The sequence below is a fragment of the Manduca sexta genome, chromosome 28, assembly GCF_014839805.1.
Source record: "Manduca sexta isolate Smith_Timp_Sample1 chromosome 28, JHU_Msex_v1.0, whole genome shotgun sequence".
Lineage (NCBI taxonomy): Eukaryota > Metazoa > Arthropoda > Insecta > Lepidoptera > Sphingidae > Manduca > Manduca sexta.
The window spans coordinates 8,284,643-8,309,316 of NC_051142.1; the positions used below are offsets into that span (position 1 = coordinate 8,284,643).

The 24,674-nt window shown below is 34.3% G+C and overlaps 4 protein-coding genes and 1 long non-coding RNA gene across 5 annotated transcripts in view; 1 reads left to right on the forward strand and 4 right to left on the reverse strand.

The window, feature by feature from the left end:
* Window positions 1-1,568: 1,568 nt before the first annotated feature.
* Window positions 1,569-8,500, reverse strand: LOC115448996 (succinate--CoA ligase [ADP-forming] subunit beta, mitochondrial). The gene is made up of 10 exons (XM_037444289.1): window positions 8,319-8,500; window positions 7,202-7,399; window positions 6,080-6,150; window positions 5,284-5,446; window positions 4,701-4,841; window positions 4,494-4,620; window positions 3,904-4,047; window positions 3,702-3,829; window positions 3,165-3,317; window positions 1,569-2,568 (listed from the first exon to the last, which is right to left on the reverse strand). The coding sequence occupies exons 1-10, from the start codon at window positions 8,382-8,384 to the stop codon at window positions 2,392-2,394; spliced, it is 1,368 nt and encodes a 455-aa protein (XP_037300186.1). The 5' UTR covers window positions 8,385-8,500; the 3' UTR covers window positions 1,569-2,391.
* A 2,506-nt stretch (window positions 8,501-11,006) lies between these two features.
* LOC119191006 (transcription termination factor 5, mitochondrial-like) lies at window positions 11,007-12,890 on the reverse strand. The gene has a single exon (XM_037444724.1). It carries the CDS (start codon window positions 12,625-12,627, stop codon window positions 11,047-11,049), a length of 1,581 nt encoding a protein of 526 aa, XP_037300621.1. The 5' UTR covers window positions 12,628-12,890; the 3' UTR covers window positions 11,007-11,046.
* Window positions 12,891-13,530: 640 nt separating this feature from the next.
* Window positions 13,531-16,286, forward strand: LOC115448993. Its single transcript, XM_030176640.2, has 3 exons — window positions 13,531-13,770; window positions 13,848-14,123; window positions 14,726-16,286. The coding sequence occupies exons 1-3, from the start codon at window positions 13,635-13,637 to the stop codon at window positions 14,992-14,994; spliced, it is 681 nt and encodes a 226-aa protein (XP_030032500.1). The 5' UTR covers window positions 13,531-13,634; the 3' UTR covers window positions 14,995-16,286.
* Window positions 16,287-19,947: 3,661 nt separating this feature from the next.
* Window positions 19,948-21,143, reverse strand: LOC119191008. Its single transcript, XR_005113339.1, has 2 exons — window positions 20,868-21,143; window positions 19,948-20,454 (listed from the first exon to the last, which is right to left on the reverse strand). It is a non-coding gene; the product is annotated as an uncharacterized LOC119191008 (long non-coding RNA).
* A 1,681-nt stretch (window positions 21,144-22,824) lies between these two features.
* Window positions 22,825-24,674, reverse strand: part of LOC115448982 (pseudouridine-metabolizing bifunctional protein C1861.05) — a 122,826-nt gene continuing 120,976 nt past the window's right edge. Inside the window, exon 11 of the mRNA XM_037444722.1 lies at window positions 22,825-24,305. Within this exon, the coding sequence (XP_037300619.1) occupies window positions 23,839-24,305 (467 nt within the window). The 3' untranslated portion in view covers window positions 22,825-23,838. The remainder of the gene's footprint in view (window positions 24,306-24,674) is intronic.

Consider the following 24,674-nt stretch of genomic DNA (forward strand, 5'->3'; position numbering starts at 1 on the left):
GCTTATTTTCCTATTGAAAAACTTCATCAATGAAAATTCGTTTGTGGAAAGCATATTAAAAATAACGATTTTCGATTTTAAGAAAAAAGGAACACAGCTGAAGATGTTACGTTTGACTGAATAAAAATGATAATTGTACTCACTTCTTTATTTTACCTTATACTAGATTGACCGTCGTGAAACCGCCAATGACAGCAGTATTGTCATAGGCGGTATCCCGACGACAATAAAATATATTTTATTATCATTCTGTTGGATATTCTGGATATGCAGATTATTATCGATTTCGATATTCCTACTAACTGCACATCACTATTTCATTTTTAATCTTATGTTGGTAGCACTTTATGATGCTCGTTATTGTCGTTATGTTGCCTATGCTAATTTTGACTTGTTTTGACGTTTCTTACATTTATTTTTATATATGGAAGCAGAGACGGGTCTCTTCTTACGTAGTATTTGTATTCTATTTGATAACGGCGACTTTCCCACCGGGCCAAATAAGTTTGTGGGATTATACTATGTTTTAAGTAGGATTGCCAATTTTTTTTTTTCAGCGTTTAAGTAATCATGTCTCGTCAGAAGCAAAAAAGATTACAATAATTTACTGAAAAAAAGTTTAAACACTGCCAGTCAATTTAATATAAAAAAATAATAAAAGAAACAAAATATGAGATTATTAAAATGGAAAGAAGTTAGGAGCAGCGTGAAGTGGAACGTAATCACTTTGTGCATCGGATCAACATTTGCTTTTCTTTTTTGCAGCCGGGCACGTGCACTTGCGACCGCCGCCGCCGCCGCCGCCACCGCCGTATTGAATAGCGACCTGGCGAATTGTTCATGTTTTTAAATATACGAAATATTTTTATTTGTCCCAACAGCTGTTTTTCAATGCCAGACATTACATAATATGGTTAAAAACAATTCCAAGGTCTCAATTGTCGGACCACGCCATAACGCAACTAATCTGCTGAAATAGTAGACGCCTTCAAGTTTCGAACCCTTAATAAAAAATAATAATACATAGTTTTTAACCGACGAAATAAACGAAGGTTCTCAATTCGAAACGTATATTTTTACGCGTCAATTAAAAGTTATATAATAATAATATCAGCCCTGTATTATATACTTGCCCACTGCTGAGCACGGGCCTCCTCTACTACTGAGAGTGTTTAGGCCTTAGTCCACCACGCTGGCCTAGTGCGGATTGATAGACTTCACACACTTTCGAAATTCCTATAGAGAACTTCTCAGATGTGCAGGTTTCCTCACGATGTTTTCCTTCACCGTTAAAGCGAACGATAAATTCACAAAGAATACACACATGATTTTTAGAAAAGTCAGAGGTGTGTGCCCTTGGGATTTGAACCTGCGGACATTCGTCTTGCAGTCCGTTCCACACCCAACTAGGCTATCGCCGCTCTAAAAATTATAATTTATTTCATAATAGATATATTTAGACTTAATATTCTAAATAGGCTAAATAAGAACAGAATAGTCTCAAATCGAAATAAAAATTAGCTACATCGCACAATGGACTAAAGTGATTATAAAACAAAACTACGATACAGATCTAAAATATTTTTATTAGATGATCATTTTACGAAGCCAATAAATAACGCACTAATAATAATTAGTCAAGTTACACAAACATTTCACAATATTGTACTTTAAAACTTTCGAGAAAATAATATTCAAGTCCAGTAGATAGCTGAACTTAAGTATGCTATATACAAAGGAACATATACGTATAGTACATAATGTACAAATTACCTTGATTATTGCATCGATACACGTCTTACGGATACGACCTTAGACCGCTCCTCAATAATACAATTAATAATACATACATGAATATAAAGCTTACAGCTTCAACTGACAAATATAAGTTTTAATTACTTTAAGTATAGCAAAATAGTTTTGATTTAAAGCTGCATCATTACAATAAAGTATCTCATGGAATGCAGCATATTAACTCTATACTGGTGTTTATTTAACTATAAACAGCTAACGCTTATTCTAAATTATACGAATTCAATAAATAAGTAGTGAATTAATTTAAAAATGGATAGTTAAATAAATCATGTACACAACCTGTACTATTCTATAAACAGTTGGTAACTCGCATATTACAAACTCACGGTGTGTTTCCATCTAACACATTAAAATGAACTAAATCTATGTCTTACAGTATAATACATATTTGTACAAACTTCTGTCTTGAATGAAGCTCAATGTGTATATTAAAGGCATAGTAGATGAGAATACGATTGAAACAACACAATAATAAATTCGACAAAGGCGAATACTCTTCTAGTCTAGGTAATGATCGATAAATAGCACGATTATATAGAACGACATATAGCGTGAGATGTGTAGAATACTGCAAGTCTAATGAGTGGTGGATTGAGGGATGTCGAAGGCGACCTCGACGCCGGCTTTCCTGGCGAGCGCCACGATCTCGCAGAGCTGCACCACGAGCTGCGCCGCCTCGTCGAGATCGTCGCGCGGCACGATGCGCAGCCCCGACTCCGCCACCAGCTTCCTGGCTTCCGTCACTTTTGTGCCCTGCAACACGGCATTCATGTGTTTATGTGGCTCCAAATTGCTATCAACACACACATTAGCAGAACGTAGTTTAGGATTTGAATATTAATGCATAGTAGTGAAGAAGATAACCCAAAAAGTAATAGACACATTCATACACACGCACACCTTTTATTTTACGCAGCCAGAGGCGCAACTGTTGCACACATTTTTTTGCCGTGCGTAATACACGTTCCATAATGTGGTAGGGGCGAGCCTATCACCATATCGAGTACAAATACCATATACTGCAGGTTGCTACCGAGTAGAAAAACACAATATCACTGCTCGATTCGGATATCGAACGCGACACCACAGCATTGCAGTCGTACCATTATTGAATGTATAGTATTAACTCCTAATATTGAGGATCTGGTCAGACAGGAGTATGGTGAATTTGTTGTACTCCAGTCTGCATACTCATTGCAGGTTACATAATATATTGTTATGCAGTTTACTGCATCTATACTGAGTTTGAAACTAAACTTTTTTATATGTAGCTAAGTGATCATGGAACCCGTGTGGCTCATAAATATTCTTTGTTATTAATAAATGTTAATGTTCAGCTTCGTAATTACCTGGAGACGCACAATCACGGGGATCTGAATGTTAAGATTCTTTGCGGCGTTGATGATACCTTCCGCGATGACGTCACATCGCATTATACCGCCGAAGATGTTTACTAGGATGGCAGACACTTTTGGGTCGGACAGAATGATTTTAAATGCTTCCTGTAATATAGATGATAGTTATTAGATGTTTTACTTAAAATATTGAGTAAATATCATTGTTCCAAACCGCAGATTAAGTGCCAGTGTTCAAAATGTCGCTTATCTTTCTATTTATAAATACGTCTCTACCTACAAACACTAAACTCACATTTTATATAAATATACATACATGTTTCGAATAAGTGAAATAACCTTGTAATTTAGTACATTTTCGAGTATGTGTAAGACGACAATGATCTGCGCATTTGACAGACCAGTCATTAAATCAGAATAATATTTTTATTGTATCATTTAGGATCTATTTCACGTTCACTTTACGTTCTCCGCCAAATAACGTATACGTAACGGGCGCTTAGGTTATTCTTGTTCGTACGGCATACTTACAGATACAGCTTGTGCTGTAGCGCCACCGCCGACGTCAAGGAAGTTGGCTGGATCACCACCGTACAGCTTGATGATGTCCATGGTCGCCATTGCCAGACCGGCCCCGTTCACCATGCACCCAATGTTTCCTAACACGCAAAACCAACATCGGTGTATCTATTCAAAAATCACGTTTCATTAAATTAATAAATGAAATATGTACCATCAAGTGCAATGTAGTTCAAATTGAACTTGGCGGCTTCGATTTCCTTGGGATCCTCTTGGGTCGTGTCCCTGTACGCGAATAATTCTTTCTGTCTGAACTCAGCGTTATCGTCGAAACGGAACTTAGCGTCCAAACAAAAGACTGCAACAAGGATGCGCACACGTAAAGAGATGACGCATGTTTAGATGACACAACGCAAATAATGTCTGGCATGAATGCAATAAAATTAATTTATTGATAACATGTGTCTATTGCATGATTTATCTTTTTTTTCAGAGACAAGATTATCTATTGAAATTTTCAGATAAACATATTTTTTTGTCAAAATATGATACGATATTGTGGAAATTGAAGAATCACGTTATTATACACAGCAACCGCCGATGGCTAGAATTCTCAAGCAGAATTTCTAATTTCTAGCGAGTCGGTCGCTTATTTCAAATCGAAATAGCGATACTTGATTGCCGGGTATGCAGATAAGAATTCAAAAACTCAATGCTTTAAGAGATCAACGCTTTTCAAGAGCAACAAAGCGATTAACATAATTCAGAACTCAGCAGACTGTTATAGTAGATTATTATCATTACATTTGCCGGTGAGCGCATCTTCCGCGTAAGGGTTCACTTCAATCAGTAATGCATCCTTCTTTAGAAACAGGTCGTACATTTTCGTAATCATGTCTGCAGCATCGTTTGCTACCTCTTTCAGACCAATCTGTAATAAACGAAATAAAAACAATATATTTTCTTCCATAGAAATACTTTGTATTTTTTTTTGTGTATTTAGTAGTTTACCTTGTCTATGACACGACACACTTGTTCGTTTGTTATTCCTGTTTTGATGTCGATGGGTTCGTAAGTAATAGCTTCTGGGCTCTCCGCGGCTACATCTTCAATGTTGACACCACCTTGAGAAGATGCGATTATAACTGGACCCTAAAACATTTAATATAACGATTAATTACAAAATAAAATACCGGATTGTTTTTTCGTGGTTACAGATAGTGAACATAGTGCTTCATTTGGTTTGACAGTTAAAAGTAGATAGATTGGTACGTCATTCCGTGGCCCATATCAGACTTTTGAAGACTACTCAATTATTTCATGGAAGTTCCTCAGAAACTACGAAACTTGGTAACAATCTTGTATGACGCATTCATACGAAAGTTCAATTTAATGAAATTGTGGTAGATATTATTACAATCGTTTTTTACTTTGATATTGTTCTGTTTGCACATTGAAATATTCATACAAAGTTCACTATTTATTTTACTCGTGAATCCAGAACGACGCGCACTTAATATCTAGCCACTAGGCCAAAGACGATAAGTACCGACTTGATTATATATTGAAAACGTTCGGTAAAGTATATACTTACGTTAAAACTGCGCTCCATCATGATGGCGATATAGAACTCGCGGCGCGGGAACTTGCGCTCGGTGACCATCACCATGTTGCAGATGCGGCCCGCGGCGCCCGTCTGCTTCGTCACCAGGAACTGCTTCAACATCTTGCCTGCGATGTCGCCGGCGGCGTCAGGCCTGCTCGCACATATCCCGTTTAGTATATAATTTAGGGCCTATTCAGAAGGCCTATTTAATACACGCCTAAGACGTGCTTCAAGCGAAATTAAAATTTGATGTACTCGAGAAGTGCATATTTTTTATAAAGGTGCATGCGTCCCGTTGGGTCAGTAAAGGGAATACCGTAAGTAATGGACCGTCGCCGTACCAGATGAATACTTAGATGAGTGTGTTGCTGTGAGGGATGAGAAGCAACAATGAAAAATTAAAACAGAATATCAACTTACTTATACTAACTGATTATAATATCAGTCCTATATTATATACTATCCCACTGTGGGCTCAAGCCTCCACTACTACTGAAAGGTATAAGGCCTTAGTCCACCACATTAGCCTAGTGCAGATTGGCAGACTACACATACCTTCAAAATTTTTAAATATAGAGAACTTCTCAGATATGCAAGTTTCCTCATGATAATTCACAAAGAATCTAACTATATAAAAAGTCAGAGGTACATGCCATTGGGTTTTGAATCTGCGGACATTCGTCTCAGTAGTCCCAACTAGGCTATCGCTGTTTATTAAGTGAAGAAAAATTAAGAGGAACTTGATAAAAAAAAACCTAATTCCTATAAAATTATCAATACTTACGTGTCGACCATCCTGACACCACCTTTCAAGCCATTCTTGAAGGAGCCTTTACCGCGGCCTCCAGCAAGTACCTATGTGGAAAACATTACATATTTTGTTATTCTAAACCTCATCCTATAAAGGCCAGTTGTGACCCATCACTAATTGCCACCACCACATTTCAAACTACTTTTCATAAATTTTGAATTATATTAATCTTTGCAAATTATCTAGAATGGAAATTAGTCTGTGTTCATCAGTTCCATGGCAAATGCTTACAAAACTACTATAATGATTTGGTTCTGCAAGTTCTGTATAGAATATGTAGCAATAATTAACCACTTGTGTTGATTACCAACTAAAGGCAGTTTTTGCACTATGCATTCTCAGCTCAGCTTTCGGCAACTTGTAACCATAGCAAATGGAAGTGTTTATTGAAATTCTATTAAATTTACGTTATTTTTGTTCTTTGGATATGCATCTTGCATGATGGTGTAAATCCACCATCATGCAAGATGCATATCCAATTATGGGAAAATTCTTATATTCAAAGAATCTAGGAAATTAATTAACTAAAAAAATACATAATCAATCACTTGATTGGTTGAAATTCAAGAGCAGTGTCTTTTTTCATATTTGGGTTTTATACCATGTATTATATAACAAACTGGTCATGACTAAAGCTACTTTATGTGATAATTTTATCATCTTTCAATCCTCTCTGTATTAACTTAACATTAGGTGACATTCAGTCTTACCTATAAACCTGTTTTAGCATTAAGAGGTGGTTAAGAATTGCTTACATAACTGTCAAAAACATCACCAGCCTTTAATTTAAACCTTGTCATTATTATTTACATACTCAAAATGTAAAATAATGAAAACTTCATGTTATACAGGTGGATCTTAATTATATAAAATTGTCAAATTTCATACTGAATGGCAGAACCATGTGCGTTAATAATAATGCCACTTGATCAATAACTATATTGTACTAGCAAATTACATACATTTCCTAAGGACAATTCAATTGAGTAACATTGTGACCCATTTATATGATTGGCAGTCTACATGTCTAACAGAGGCCCCAATTCAATGGTTACATAACACAGATGTTTTAAGAGAAAATTAATTTAAGCATACCTGTGCTTTTAATACAATGTCCTTTGTTTTAAGTTCTTGTGCGAACTTAACTGCCTCATCCTTGGTCTTGGCAACATTGAATTTTGGCACAGGGATGCCGTGATCCCTGAGGAGTGTGTAGCTCACATACTCATGCACATTTAGATGGCGTACTTGTTGTTTGCTAGGAAGGTTGGTGCTTGTAGCTGCTGCCAACAACTGATAAAAAATATTATACTTGAAATATGTTTATCACAATGCTGGTTCCAATATACTAGCCATTAAAATACACAAATTATAATAACACATGTCTACATTTAGTTTATTTACATTAAATGTTAGCATTATTTATACATATCAAATAGATTTATATATTATATTCTGCTCCTAATCATGCCTATAATGGATTGTAAGTATTTGATGTACTCATAGCTTTAAAAAGTGTATAACCCTGGGGGAATCTTCTATTATCATACTATAAAAATAGTTATATTAAAATATTTTTTTATTGAATGACAAAAAAATGAAATTAGTATTTTTATTTAAAATAAATTCCTTAAATATTAATCATATCTAGTTAATATTTTTCTACTCCGTATGGACCTATATTAAAGTGCAAAGACTAAAAAACAATATTTAAAGAGTGATGTTTAATGCTACACATAGATACAACACGATAGAGATACAAACAAATCAATAAAAAATATGATGTTTTGTAATCTACACGATATCAATCGTTTAGAAAGATCGGATGACGCATATTCATCATACGGAACAGAAAGTTTACGTAATATTTATTTAATAAATGAAAATTTGCTTCAGTACATACCACCTAACAAAAGTCAATGTCTGTGACGTAAGGGTACATTGGAATTGAAACTGACAAGGTCAATTTAAAAATAAAATGTAACCAAGGTGAATTACTGTTAATGAAATATTGTATATTTATAAAAACAAATTAAATAACACTTTCTAAGATTTTAAGTATTTGCATGAATAACATCGACGTTGACATTGCATCAAAATCGAATAGCGATAATTTGAGTGGTCGTGTTTGTGTATGACAATATGGGTATATAATGGCAAATTTTAAATATTTTCTTTGAATGATTTGGAAAAATATAAGCTCCTTATTTACCTTATTTCCATTTTTAATAATAATTGATTCGGCAAGACCAAGCGTACGAGGAAGTATAGTCGCCATTTTACCACTGAGTAAAGATTTCAGAGGAATTCCAAAATGACATTCTTATCAACTGTTGTAGTGATGATCATTATGATGTACGTAAAAGGATTCATTCGATTATAGAGATTGCTCAAGTTATTGAATTTAGGGTAATGAGCAACTGTTATTAAACTTATGGAACATTAAAAATAAGATAATAGCCAAGTAACTTCCGGGTAAAACATTGTACTTGGACTGTGTATCGAAAAAAGCATGATTTTTTTTTAAGAATAAACATTCGAAATAGAGTTTTTAACATTACAAATGAATAGCAAAAAATTGGGATTCCTAATTTATTGAGGCATATAAATAATTTCACAATACATATAAAAATAAATATAGCATACCAGTTACTATAAATAATGAAATGTTATTTGCATTTTTTTTATTATTTTATTAACAAGTATGTAAGTGTATTAAAACATTTATAAAGGATGCACCATGTGTCTATTAACTCATAAATCTACCACTTGTATTATAACTACTACATTGAAAGTACAATACATAAAGACAAATCGTATTGTGCCGATATGAGCGCACATATAAATAAATCTTTGACGCTTATCATTTTCATGAAAATTAATATATAAACGTATGCTTCTACATTTGATCTTATTATACCTTTGACAATGACAAAAATCATACAAGCCGCGTCCTTTACGTATTGTCTAAAACCAAAGACCGTTTACATTGCTACTACACCAAAGCAGTAAGTAAAAATAATATGATAGTAACAACAATTGGTTGTACAATAAATATTTTTCAATATTAATAATGATGAATAAATCAATGATTCGATGAAATCAATGATTGAGACTATGATCTTGGATACATCCTTATTTACTGCACATTGCCATAGTGAATATAGAAGATTGTCATAGTCTATTTATAATACTTTTCATGTTGCAAGCATAGGCAAATAAATATTCACCCAATCTAACGTCCCAAAGAGTAGTAAAAGTAAAGACCAGTCTTCGTTGAGATTTAATACAAAGAACATTGTTATATAAAAATACTAATATTAGATCGACTATACTAAATCTGCGGATCGCGAGGTTTTTGGAAATGGCTCATCTGGCTTCAATAATTTTACTAAAACTAAAGAATCTTTTGCCAAGATCTCTTCAACTCTTTCTAGAATCTATAACAATAAAATCATTCAAATAATTCTTACTCTTTTAATTAAATTAAATACATTTTGTTAACTTTATTTAAATATTTATAAAAGGAAGACTTTTGGATACTAGCTGATTGCATATATAAATGAGTTTATTTACAGGTGTGGCCCGAGCACAAACTTATAAGGAGCCCGAGGTATCATTACCAACCGTCCGTATTGACTGCCATGGTGGCTTACCTAGTTCAGTAGTTGTATTACATAGATAAATAAACTAGAGTTGTATCGTGTCGGTGGTGCGAGCACTACTCGGAGGACCCAGGTTCGAATCCCAGGTCAAGTAAATTAATATTTAAGTTTGTCAGCTCATTATGAGCTTTGACTCTGGAATTCGGGCACGACATGGCGACAGTGTCGCTTCCATCACATCGTGGGACGGAACATACTTAGAGTAAAGTTGGCGTCTTAAGAGCACCACTGCATACCTCTTCGGGGAAAAAGGTGTGATGTTTGTCTGTGTATGAATACGGCTGCGTTAGACTCTAAAACATTAAAGGCAGTGTTCCCAAAGTTAAAATTTCGCAAATACGTACGAAAGCAGTAAGCGTGAAACGAAAAGCTTTGACCGTTATTTTGATTTGTTTTGGAATTTCGGATACTAATAGGTTAGGGGCATCCAATGATTTTATAAATAGACGCGTCATAGACTAACAAAATTGCACATAATAACCTCAGAAAACAGCGCAGTATTTACTATAGTCACATAGCTGTACAGTGTACAGCCCTAGCAGTTCGCTTTGATACGGCCCGAGTGGGTCCGAGTGAGCCCGAGTGGACCCGAGTGTCGACTGTCCCGACCATAATAATAAATAATACACTAATCTATACTATAGAGTCCCGTCGCCATGACAGTCGAATAAAATGCATTTATTACTTAGTTAAAAAAAAGTTAAGTAGTGTATACCTGGTGTATACTTATTACTAACGTATGAAATGAAACGTTTTTTTTTTCATTCACACTTAGAGTATAATTTGTACATCGTCTAAAAACACAGGAGGGCATTTTTTTTTTATAAAAATACAAAAAGACAGTAAGCCGACTAGCCGCGACAGTGGTATTGTCGGGCAATTACCTTGCTTTCGTCTTGCCAGTATTGAGCTCGGACAACCTATCTGTTTAATAAAAACATAAAAGTTTCTCAGCTTTGTTTATCTGACAGCTTGCTGTTCAACTTTGTTTATCTAAAAGCCAACCAGATTCAAGTTGTATCTCAATATTAGCCCAATCACAACGGCCCTATGTTTACGCACTGTGAAGGCTGCCATGCCGTCAGCACTGAGAAACGGACTTGTTATCACAGCAACGATAACACTTAGATAAATAATGTCTATAAATAAAGGGGTATGTGTTTACTGCTTTAATAGCCATGATAGGGCGAGCAAAATACCCACTCCTCTTCCCTGTTTTAAAAAATAAAAAAACATTTTTTGTAACAGTATAAACTTTAATTACTTACTTTGTTCTTAAACATTACTAGCATAATTCCCTTCCTTTTGTACTCCATCAAATAAATTATTTGAAGTCTTACTTTTCTCTTCAGTCCATACTCCATTACCAGTAAAATAGTGATTTTTCTCAAGAATGTATAGAGCTAAACTTAATTTCTGAGACTTTTTCAACTGATTCAAGTTGCAATATTCTATTGAAATTGGGAATTTTTTTGGGGTACTTTCTCCATTGAGAATTAAAAGTGTGTCCCTTATTTTATTCCATGGATAAAGCAGTATCGGGCAATTTTCATAGATATCTTCATTACTATACTCCTTCAATAAATTATGACACACAAACTTTACTTGTACTAATGGTATATTTATCCAGAAAGGGTGCCTTTTTAAAACTTTGCGAATTTCATTCATACTATATTTAGTTGACAACAACTGAGAAACACAAAATAAAAGGTCTTTCCCTTTCCCTAACCGATCACCTGGGGCTTTTTCAAAAACCTCGTAGTGTGCTGAACTACCTGATAATATGTTAAGGCTCATACACTTTTTATTATTATCATACAACTTATTTAATCTTTTTAAAACTGTGTTATTATAATGTATCATTTTCAAAAACCTTGGATGATTATAAAATGTGTTGAACTCTGGCATGTTTCTGGCTCTCTCCAGTCTTTCTCTCACTGTACTTGGTGCCAATGTGTAAATATCAAAGCATCTTTTTTGTGCTTCATTGTTGATTTCATATTCATATAATATATTCTTAATTTCTATCATTGTGGAACAATTCTTCATAGCTAATTTGGGCCGCATTCTTATGACTTCTCGTACATCAATACCACCTATTGTCCTTAATTTTAATATTATATCTCTTATGTTTTCTGGATCAGAATGCAGTAAGTATAAATTAGACTTAATTTTATGTTTTGGCATCATAATTTGAGATAATAAGATTTGTAAAACTTCATTTAAAACTTCCAATGGCCTGTGTTTTATTGTAGGATATGTTTCTACACCTCTGTTAAATTCTTCTTTAGTGAGATCCAATTCAAGTTCCAAATACCTTTGAATAATTTTAAGACGAATATTATAAAGTGATAATTTATTTACATCTTCTGAAATTAAAGTAGTCACTGATGTAGGCCACTGAGTCAAATAACTTGCTAGTCTATTTTCTACATTTATGAAAACTGATATATCTCCACTTTTTTTCAACTGACTAATAGTTTTCTGTTTCACTAAAGGCAAATAAGAACATAAATGTTCTGGCGTTATTGTTGCTATTCCACATTCTTGTAACACTCTGTACCGGTATCTCAATGTGAAAGGTACTATCCCAAATAAAGATGGTTGATTCAACAATACCTGTTTTGAAAATCCCAAATCTTGTATAGTACTTAATAAACATTGTAGTTTTGTTTCGTCCAGTTTTTTAATCACAGGTTGTTTTAAACTCAAATATCGTGCTTCACTTTCAGTAATGTTTACATGTTTAGAAAAGTTCTTTAGCAAATGTTCTTCGCTTGAATAATGTTTACATATTGCTATTTGTATTGGTTTATGCCGTAAAATGCTTAAATATCTACAATGATGCATGTTCATGCAAGTAATGCAAATGAAAATGTGCTTAATAAACACATAAAATAATTAAGTAATTCATTGAAATTTATATATATTTAAGTCACTAAACAAAGTATTTGTTATAAATTTTCATAACCTCTTTACTCCAATTACAGTTTGTTGTGACTGGCATGCAGACTCCAGTCACTGGCTTAGGCATACTCGTTATTTTCAGATTGAAATAATAAAAATTGCGAACTGAAACCTGAAGTGTCAGTCTCAATTGATAACTTTAGACTTTAATATTGCCAGTATAATTTTGTTAAAATGTACTACACACACATCACGCATTTCTATCCGAAAGAGTAGCCAGACGTGCAACCAGGACACCCACTTAACATCTTGTATATACTTACCGTCCCATGATGTGATATGGAGTGAGTCTCGAGTGATCGCTATATTGGCCCATTGGGCGCAAAAGCCAGACTGAGCAGATGCTGAGCAGAAAGAATTCCCGACTCGGAATTCGGAATCAAAACGTCAGAACTCAGAACGGTGTCGCACCGCGCACGCAATACCATCACATCACAGACTCAGTACGACTAGTTCAGGACTACTCTGACCAAAACTGGATTTTACAAAAAATTAAAAAACTGAAACGAAAGACCAATAACATTAAATCATAAAGTTTTGGATGGCGCTAAACTATACTTGTTATGCTATATTGAGTCATAATAATATAATATGTTTTTCTCTTATGGTCTAATAATAATAATTTATTCGTCATGTTACACATTATTGAAATTAAACTTTCTAAATTAGAATTCTGCATGTTAAGACAGAGTAAAAACAAAAAGTTGTTAAAACACGATTTGAGTTATAACGCATTTAGTAGGTTTGAATTATTGAGAATTATATAGAGTAAGTTATATACTATTAAGAATTGGAGAATTATAGTTGGCAACTCTACCAACGACCGACTACCTAAGTCCGAAAAATAGGCGTGTTTTGTTTTCATCAGTTTTAATTTCGTTTTCCAAATAAAAACAATGACTAAGTCTAAAACTGGGTATTTTGCTCTTGGTTTCTTCACGTTTGCTGCTACATTTATAATAATTTCATTTGTTAGCCCATACTGGTTGATAACCGATGGAAAACTCAAGGAACCCAAATTTATTAAACTAGGTAAAGGTGTAGTACCTATGAAATAATTTTGCGGTGGGATGATTGTGGGTGTTATTATAAATTAAACATTTTTACAGGTTTATGGGAGGTGTGCTTTCATAAATTTGAAGACGTACATCATTGGTATGAAACTATATTCAATAGTTGTTGGTGGATATTCGAAGAAGAGTATTACATTATACATGACTTACTTTTACCCGGATTCTTCATAGCAACGCAATTCTTCTTTACAATAGCGTTATGCTGTGTACTTGTATCGCTATTTTTGGCGTATATTTATATGAAGAAAGATAAAGATGACGAAAATTATTTGACTCTTTTAGTCACTTTGGGGACTGTGCTCGTTATTGGAGGTATGTATGACAATTCTTGAAATTACTACGAGGATGCTTATAATTGCTGAGCTAAATGTCTTTTGTTATTAATTATAAGTAAAAAGTAAATGACCCTCAAATAGGAATCAACTGACAGGACCAGCCAAAATCATCTAACAAAAACTATGGAAGCAAAAGCTTACAGTTGCAAAATGGTCACAATGGTACAATCATCCCATCTTAGGTCTTTATTTTATAGTTGGTAGCAAGTCCTTCATCTTGTGTTATTATGGGTGAAGGACATTACTTAATATCATTATCTTGTATAGGAAAATGAGCTCTTTTCTTTAAATTGCTTTGTGTCATTACATCCCAAAATACCTTATTAGTGACACTATCAAATGCTGTAACAATACAGTGGATATTATTTGTCAAAATTAAGGGGTTTGATTCTGGCTTAGGCATATTATTTTTTTTATACTTCTCCAAAACTACTTTAAGCATTTTTCGTTATTCCTCATAATCACAGATTTCACCATTCATGCCATTTGCATTCATATATAAAAGAAATCAAGATCAAGATTACTACAATAAATCTTATGTATTTTTATTTCCATATTACATTAAGAAAACAATTTTAGGTTTTGCTGGTATGATATCAGTAATCATTTTTGGAGCAAGAGGAGATGGTCGGGACTGGATGCCTAACTGGGAACACAATGACCTTGGTTGGGCTTTTGCTCTTGGGGTCATAGGAGTAATTGCCCTCTTTCCTGCAGGCATCTTATTCTTAGTAGAAGCAAGAGTACAAAAATATAAACGGTTACATGAAATGCAGAGCCGTGAGCCTTCAGCATATACTATGCATGAGAGGAAGATAAGCTATGCTGGTGGTCACACTGATATTTAAGTGAATTGATTGGAATGTTAAGGAGATATGACATTATTAGATGTAAGGTTACTTAAAGATACATTGTATACATTCAATGTATCAAGTTTTATTTGTTTTGCCATTTTTGGTATGTACTTAGATTTAAGAAGTAATAACATGTTGTAAGCAGCACTAATCCGTCCAAATTGAATTTCATTAAGAAATATAAATTAAGAATCAGTTTTGATTTATCTGTTCAAATGTAAGCAATGTCCCAATGGGAGTGGTGCAAATCACTTTTGCTATTGAAAAATATTTCTAATTTGTATGTTTATATAACCAGGGAAACAAACAAATAATGCACAATGTTTGGAAATTATTATAAAAAAATTCAAAAGCTGGTTCAATTCATGTGCCACAGCCCATACCTTTGCTTTCATTTGGACAGTTTTGTATAATTTATTGTGTTTAGACTTATGTTTGCATTTAGATGCCAAAGTATTTTTATACCTAGAAAAATTAACATTGTACATTTGTGAAACATATTTTTATTATTTTCTATCATTCAGTTACTAATTTGTGTATCCACAAACATGCTTGCATAAACTATTTCATATTAAAAGAAATAGGTTTCTGTATTAAACCTATGTAAGAGCTGACTATGTATTCAACAAGTAAATATATCAAAATCCACAAATTATAAATAAAAAAGCTGGTATAAAAGCTTGCAAACAATTTGAGAATACTATTAAGCTTTTGGTGTTTTTATATAATTGTTTTTTTGTTTCTTTTGAATAAGGAGACAAGCTTGCCATTTGTCTGATGATAAGCGATACAACCGCCCATAAACAAGAGAAACACCTTCAATTACAAAATATTGTTTGGTATTTCACTGTGCTTGTTATCCTGAGATGACATGTTAAGACTTATTATGTTACATTGGCTACAATGTCATTCAATCTGGAACACAACAGTGTTACACACTGGTGCTTGGTGGCAGAAATAGACATTGTGGTGGTACCTACTCAGACAGACTCTCACATATGAGAGACCTACCACCAGTTAGTTTAGTTACACTTATGCCACATGGTAGTATTCTCTAATTGTTTACAGGCTATTATAGACAATATCAACAAACTTTTCTCAGCACTTCTTAACTATTTGCCATAATAAAGTAGAACTTACAATTTACATTCTACATTTAACATATTTTTAAGATAATTTCTTGCAGTAACAGTGCTATGCCCACTGTATGCCAATGAGTGACTGCCTCGGTAGCGTAGTAGTACACGGTACAAGTACGACTACCGCGCTGAGGTCCTGGGTTCGAATCCCGGGTCGGGCTAAAATAATTGTGACTGGGTTTTCCATCTTAAAAATTACTCAGTTACAGCTCGGAGTCAGGAAGTTGGTGCTATGATACCCCCGTGCCTTGGAAAGCACGTAAACACGTTGGTCCTACGCCTAATGTCTCTCCGGTCATGTCGGATATCCGTCTCACCGAACTATGAGAGTGAAGGAACAGAGAGTACACCTGTGTACTGCGGACACACTTGTGCACTATAATATATCCTGCGTACCTGGCTGACCTCCGTTAAGATTGGCCGCCGTGGTCGAAATTCGGCTAGGAGGAATCATGCCAATGAGGAAATTTTACTACATATATTTTACATATATTTATGAATCATCAGCATAAGACAGATATTTTTAAAATGTATGCCATGCTATTTTATATCATAACCGTCAATGACCATAACATTATCTTATTGAGTAATCTTTTTTATTGACATACGAGTCTTTTCTTTAATTTTTATATTATAATATTATATTTGGATTGTTTTGTTTACACCAAGTTAGTTTCTAGGTATTTTATAAAATATTTTTGTAATATATTTATATAAAATTAATCTAGCGTTGAATGGAATATATAGTCCGTTCGCGAGCTCCGAAGAATCGCGGATCAATCAAGGATCGAATGCGCGCCGTGCCCATGCACGGCGCGCATTCGCCCAGTCTTGTTATATACCCTGTACACTGCCAGGACGAGTGTTAACCTAAACAGACGAATATCGATATTGTATTACTTATATTTTTGCCTCTTATCTACCGAAAATATATTAATAAATAAACCTACATTCTGAAGTCTGTATAAAAATAGTTGTTATATATTATTTTGCATCGTCTACATTTAAAAAATGTCGTGCACTTTCGCTGCCTGGTCTTACCTAAATACATCGATAATGCAATATTGACGAAGTTACTAACTCATTTTGTCAATACTCCTAGGATTCCTTAGAGCTCGTATGCAGATTCTACAGTTACATCATATCATAATTAAAAATAAAAATTGATTAATTTACATGCAATAAATGTGTTTTATGCTTTTATTTTCATTTTATTTTTGTGTTCATATGGTTGCTACACATTTTAAACGTGTATATGCAACCAAAGGTTTTTTAAAAATACAACAAGTTGTAATTAACAAAATGGATAGCTTATTTATCGAGGAAGATTATAGGCTATATAACATCACGCTATAAACAATAGGAGCGTAGCATTCATGAAAAATGTTGCAGAATCGGGTAAAATTTATTCCTTTTGAGAGCTTCCGTTGCGTACACTGCGGAAACATGAAATATGGAATACATTTCTTAATTTATTGATTTATTTCTTTTAGAATGGATAAACCAATTAGTATAATAGAACATATATAACTAAAGTAAAATATTAAACATACTAAATATTAAAACATACATACATACTAAATGTATGTATGTTTTAATATTTAGTATGTTTAATATTTTGTTTGTACATATTAAATGTACTTAATAACTACATGGATTAAACTGTATCGTAAGCTAATTTTACAATAGTGCAAATATTCATACTGGATCATGTTCCAACCAGCCGAAAACACATCAAAATTAAAAACATTTAAAAATTAAAGTTAAAAATGTTCTTAAAAAGGTACATAATGAAAAAGGGCGGGAAACGTTCGACTTGCAAGGCGCGCTTTTTTGATTTCTTATTTTAAAATATAATTTTAATAACTTATTCAAAGTGATCAGTGGTGTATAAACTATTTTTAGATATATTTTAAGTTTAAGTATTATAATTTATTCTTTATTTGTTAATTTCTTTGTCACTGCTGGCCATCTGGTAAGTCCTTTTATCTTACTTGCTGGATGATGGCTGAGCCCCCCGATCCTGGGGGACAGTCCCTCCGGTGGGCTATAATGTAACAATTAATACTACTTGTAATGAATCTGAATCAGGAATGGACACGGACAGTTCACTTTCTCAACGCCCACTTAAAAGAAGTCGTTTGAACAAAATTTGTAAACGATGTAATAAGCGTAGAAGGACACATGGTTCGGAAGACAACAAATCGATAAGTTGTCATTGCAATAATTCTGACGTAATGGAACTACCTGAAACTCGAATTAATTCTAATAACCCCGATACACAGACTAAATTCGATCACAGCAATGACACATTAAATCCCCAGCATACCCCTACTTCTATCGGTAGAAAATTATACGAAAGTACTGATAGTGCTCCATATGTTATACATGTACACAGAATACAATCATCCCCCAATGACGGCTCCACACTCCACCCTTTAGCTTTTGGCAAATTCCTAAAAAAACATGATTTTAAAAATATTATAAATGGCAGTATCAAAAGAATTGGCAGAAACAAAATTTCTATGTCATTTTCAAAATTCATTGATGCAAACAATTTCATTGAACACAACAGTCTATCCTCACAAAATCTTAAAGCCTTTATTCCCACATTTAATATTACACGAATGGGACTGGTGCGGGGAGTCCCTATAGAATGGTCACCAGAAGAAGTTTTAGATAATGTTACAGTGCCTATAGGATGTGGTAAAATTATAAAAATGAGACGGTTAAACTATAAAGTTTTAGTGGAAGGTTCTCCAACATGGAAACCATCCCAAACAATTGTAATGACGTTTGATGGACAAGTGTTACCTAAACGTATATTTATGTGCTACAATGCTCTTCCTGTTGAGTTATATGTTTACCCAACTGTCCAATGCTTTGCATGCTGTCGCTTTGGTCACACGAAAGTACAATGTAGATCAAAACCTCGATGTTTTAAATGTGGTCAAGGACACACAGGAGATTCTTGCAATGTGGAAGAGGATTGCGGCTCATGTTGCTTGTGTTCTGGTAATCATTTTGCTATTAATAAATGTTGCCCAGAATTTAACAGACAAAAAGATATTAAGCTGTACATGGCTGAGAATTGTATTTCTTATACCGAAGCTGCAAAAAATTTTCCATCAGTTAACAGATCTTTTGCTGATGTATTGATTATTAAACCTCTTAGTAATGAACCTTTAAACTTTAAACAGCCAACCAATAAATCTACATCACACAAAAAACAATCTTTTTAAAGCCACGCCCACCACCTACCGGCTATAAGTGGTTATAATCAACATGCTCATAAGGAACTAATTAAGGATTACAATATGCCATCCCAATCTGGCAATGGTTGTGCTTTGCAGCATCCACACCAGCAACAAGAACAATCCTTATCTGAGATTGTTCTAGCACTTATAAATTATTTATCTCAATATATAAATGAACCGTCCAACGTTGCCCCTGAATTATTAAACTCTCTCATTAACACACATAATAATGGATCAATTGGTCCAATGGAATTGCCGCAGTGTAATCAGCAAAAAAAGTGACTTAGCTTACATCGTTAATAAATATGATCCCTTTGTGATAGCTCTTACTGAGACATGGCTTAAACCACATTCTATGTTTCGAATACCCAATTATATATGTCTTAGAGAAGACAGAGCAGATGGGTATGGTGGTGTAGCCATACTTATAGAAAAATCCCAGACATACACTCCTTTAAGTCTTCCTCCACACAGTGATAATTATTTAATTATAGCCGTCATTATTAACAATATATGTTTTGTTTCCATCTACATTCCTCATCCTTCTTCTCTCGTTTTCATTGAAATTAATAATATGCTTTCTTCTTTACCTCGGCCATTTATATTGCTAGGGGACTTCAATTCACATCATAGATCATGGGGCAGTTCCATCTCTAACTCCAATGGAGAAGCTGTTTTGGAACTTTTAGATACTCATAATCTTTGCATCCTGAATACTGGTAGTCCAACACATCGCACTGGTCCTGATGGAATCTTAAGCGCTATTGATTTATCCATTTGCACTCCAAATTTAGCTTCCACTTTGTCCTGGAATACTATGGATTCCACCTTTGGAAGTGATCACTTCCCAATTTTAATTAAGTTTCCTCAGAAATATTTAAAAATCCCTCAACAAGGTCCAAGAATTAAATATAGGTTGAATGATGGAGATTGGGGTAATTTTAAATCAATTGTTGAAAACAGTATATCCTCTCTTCCAAATGTTTCAATAAATGATCCGTGTGAATGTGCAGATGCCTTATGCACATTATTAAATGAAGCAGCTGATAAAGTGTTCCCTGTAAAAATACACCGAAAATTAAGATACCCTCTCCTCCTTGGTGGGACAAAGAGTGTACAGATGCCGTTAATAAGAGAAAGGCAGCAGAAAAGATCTATGCTGATGACATGTCTAAAGAAAATTTTCAAATTTTATCTAATGTTATTTCTGATACTAAGAAGTTATTTAAAAAAAAGAAATTTGTCGGTTGGCAGAATTTCTGTTCTTCTGTTTCCCCATATACACATTCTACAATAGTATGGCGAAATATTAAAAGATTTAGGCTTGCGTTTGAAAACAAAAATTATTCAAGCATTCCCCTTAATTTAGCTGATCAGTTCCTAGATACTGTAGCTCCTGCATCCGTACCACAAAAAGATTTGCTTGAAAGATATTCAGCCATCTCTTCCGACAGGTCTGAACTCAACTCACTTTTTACTCTCCCTGAACTTAAAGGTATTTTAACAAATGTCAAAGATACTGCTCCTGGAAATGATGGCATAACATATTCATTCCTTGCTAATCTAGGAGACGGTGCTCTTTCCTATTATTTAGCTCTTATTAATTTAATTATTACTACAGGGAAAATGCCATTGTCATGGAAACATCAGTTAGTGTTGCCAATACTAAAACCCAATAAAAATCCATCTTATGTTTCCTCCTATCGTCCTATAGCGTTATCATCTGTGTTAGCAAAAATTGCTGAACATTTAGTTAAAACCGACTAGAGTGGTATATTGAAAGCAGAGGCTTACTACCTGATAGTCAGTTCGGATTTAGAAAAGGTAGAAGTACTATGGATAGTATAAGTATATTTGTTACAGATATTCGTTTGGCCTTCTCTAACAAGGAATCAGTAGTTGGTGTTTTTTTTAGACATTGCTGCAGCATATGACAATGTTTGTTTGATTGCTCTTAAAAATAAGCTAAAAACAGTAGGAGTACCAGAAATGCTTACTAATTTTATAATGAATATTCTCTCTGATAGAAAAGTTTCATTAGATATTCCAAATTCTCCTAAAATGTCAAGGCGACTATGGCAAGGCCTTCCACAAGGTTCGGTTCTTAGTCCTCTGTTGTTCAATATATATACTTACGACTTAGGATCGTCAATTAATGATTCCGTTTCTATGCTTCAATACGCGGATGATCTACTTTTGTATACTTCTGACCAGTCAATAGACACTGCTTGTTTTAATATTTCTTCTTCACTAAATTTATTAAAAGGTTGGTTAAATTTAAATGGTTTACAACTGTCTGTTCCAAAAAGTACAGCCGTATTATTTACTAGACATAGAATACCTCCCTGATTAACATACAATATGACGGCGAATTTATACCGGTTAAAAGCCAAGTGAAGTTTTTGGGAATAATACTAGATTCCAAACTTACAGGAGTACCTCACTGTGACTATGTAAGCGCTAAATGCGAGAGACATATAAATATGCTCAGGTGTCTCTCAGGAGTTTGGTGGGGTGCGCACCCATTATCCCTAAAGCTCATATACAATGCAGTCATAAGAAGCGTCTTGGACTATGGAACCTTTGTCTTAGAACCTGGTAACATCGTTGGATTTAAGAAACTAGATGCCATACAATCAAGGGCTTTGAGAATCATATGTGGCGCTATGAAATCAAGCCCTATTAATGCCTTACAGGTTGAATGCGTTGAATCCCCATTAAGGCTTAGACGGCAATATCTCTCCGACAAATTTTTATTACGTACTCTGCAATTTTCCAATCCTCCTCTTCTATCTAAACTGTGCCGCCTTAATGAACAGGTTAGATTGTCAAAATACTGGGTTCATAAGTCCTGGCCTTGTCTAGTTAAAAGTCTCCAAAAATTTCAAGCAATAGAAGCTCCTACACACAATTCACAATACCTACCTATTTATTCCACCAACTTTGATTCCTTACTACTTTCACCGAATATATGCTTTAATTTGGGTATACAGGAACATGTAAACTATGCGAACAGCTATTTGAACTATTTAATAGATAAGAACTGGCCCTGTTGGCATCAAATTTATACAGATGCATCAAAACATACAACTCCTGGCTGTGTTGGTGTAGGGGTATATCATGTTCAATACAAAATCGTCCAAAAAATTAAACTTCCCCCCGAATCTTCAGTGTTCACTGGAGAATGCTTTGGACTATTAAAAGCAATAGAATACATTTTAATGATGAAATTAGCAAACACAGTCATCTTTACCGATTCTAAGAGTGCTTTACAAGTATTGGCCAGGTTCCCATTTAAACATAATTTTTTCACTCCTCTCATCATGCAAATTAGGACAAAACTTCATCACTGTTACCTGAAAAATATTCCGTGACCTTTGCTTGGGTACCGAGTCATTGTGGCGTTAAAGGAAATGAAAAGGCTGACGAACTGGCCAATCAAGCGGTGGACTGTGGAGATTTATTTCCGTATAAAAATTATAGCCATGACTTGGCCGCTTTGCCTAGAGTTCATCTTCGGGAATCCTGGAGTGAACTTTGGACATCTAGCGGTATGTCAAAGGGCAAATTTTATTATCTAATCCAGCCTACGATACCACTGCGGCCGTGGTTCTGCGGTTTGAAGCTTGGCAAGACGGCTACATCTGTTTTAATACGGATGCGTCTGGGGCACGTATGTACCCCAGCCCGTCTTGCGAGGCTTGGAATTGTGGAATCTTCGGCATGTAGTTGTGGGTGTGATGTTGGGGATCTAAATCACCTTATATTTTCTTGTCCTAACCATGATCATTCTTCCCTTTATTCCAGCCTGTCCTCACTTGGTGTTCCTTTTCCTACAAATATATGTACTTTACTCTGTAATTATAATATAGACATATATCGTATTTTATCTGTATATATAAGTATAAATAATATCAAAGTGTAACAGTTTTTCCTATTTTTTATTTATTTTAAATATATTCCTCTGATCCTATCCCGTAATTCCCCGGTCTTCATTTTATTTCCTGTTGTTTCCCTAACTTTATTTTACAAAGTGCAACTTACTTTATAAACTGTCTATCCAAAAACGTTGACATTGGCAGATGCGCAAACCGCGCCTTGCCAGAGAGAGAGAAAAAAAAAAAAAAAAGGTACATAATATAAAAATACAAAAATATATTTTAAAACAAAGTTCTTTACCGCATCTGTCTGCTTGTCTGAACTTGATAAACTCAAAAAATACCGAACGAATTTCGATGAAATTTGATATGGACATAGTTTGAGACTCTGGGAAAAACAGGGTAATTTCTATCCCCGGAAAATATATAGCGGGACTTTTATTTCGGAATACTTTCACGTGGGCGAAGCTCGAAGCAAATGTTATATATACCTATTTACGTTGAATGACTCGTATCAGATGTAAAGTATAGACTAATTTAATAATACCCAGGATAACTCCTAGTCTATTTCAGTTTAATTGTGTGCAGATCAAATGGAACGGTATTTTTACTTAGTAATGCTTGTTTCGCAGTCTCGAGACCTAAATTAATGCACTGTGATTGTGTATACCCTAGAAGAATTCCATTAATAAATCCACTTGCAAAACAATCTCCAGCACCGGACACATTCTCAACGTTGTCTAGTACATTGACTTGATAAAAAGAAATATTATCACTATCGTTAGTCAAATTATTTACAATTACTACACCCTTCGAACCCATAGTAACAATGAGACATTTAAAATAGTCTGAAACTATTCTCGATAATGCGGAAATTTCATTTATATCATTCGTTTTTTTAATTTTCTTATGAGGTTCAAGATAGTATGCCATTGCCCTTAATTCTTTTAAGTTTGGTGAAGTAAAGGTGACAGTAGATTCTTCATTAATGGCTTTTATTGCTTTTCTGCGGTCTGTCGGCTCGAAGAAAACTGAAAAATAAAATATTTCGTTACCTTCATACTCTTTTTACTGACGCGTTCATATCTATTTTAGAAATGATTATTCATAATATTGAATATAAGTATGCTAAAAATCTTAACATTATTACTATATAAGGCTATTTTTATTTCATCGCAACAACTCTAGTGCCAGTCTAGTGGTGCGAGGGCCTTCCCTGTCCTCCAGTCCCAAACTCCAATTTAGTGAATTTGACTAGATTATGTACACTCTCATTATTCAATTTTGACATTAATTAGAAACATAACTACCTACCTGCGGCGGGGAAGTGGTGGGGGGATAAAGCACCAATCCTTCCCTCCCCGTCACCTATACCCATTCCCGAAATTCGGACTGTTCGA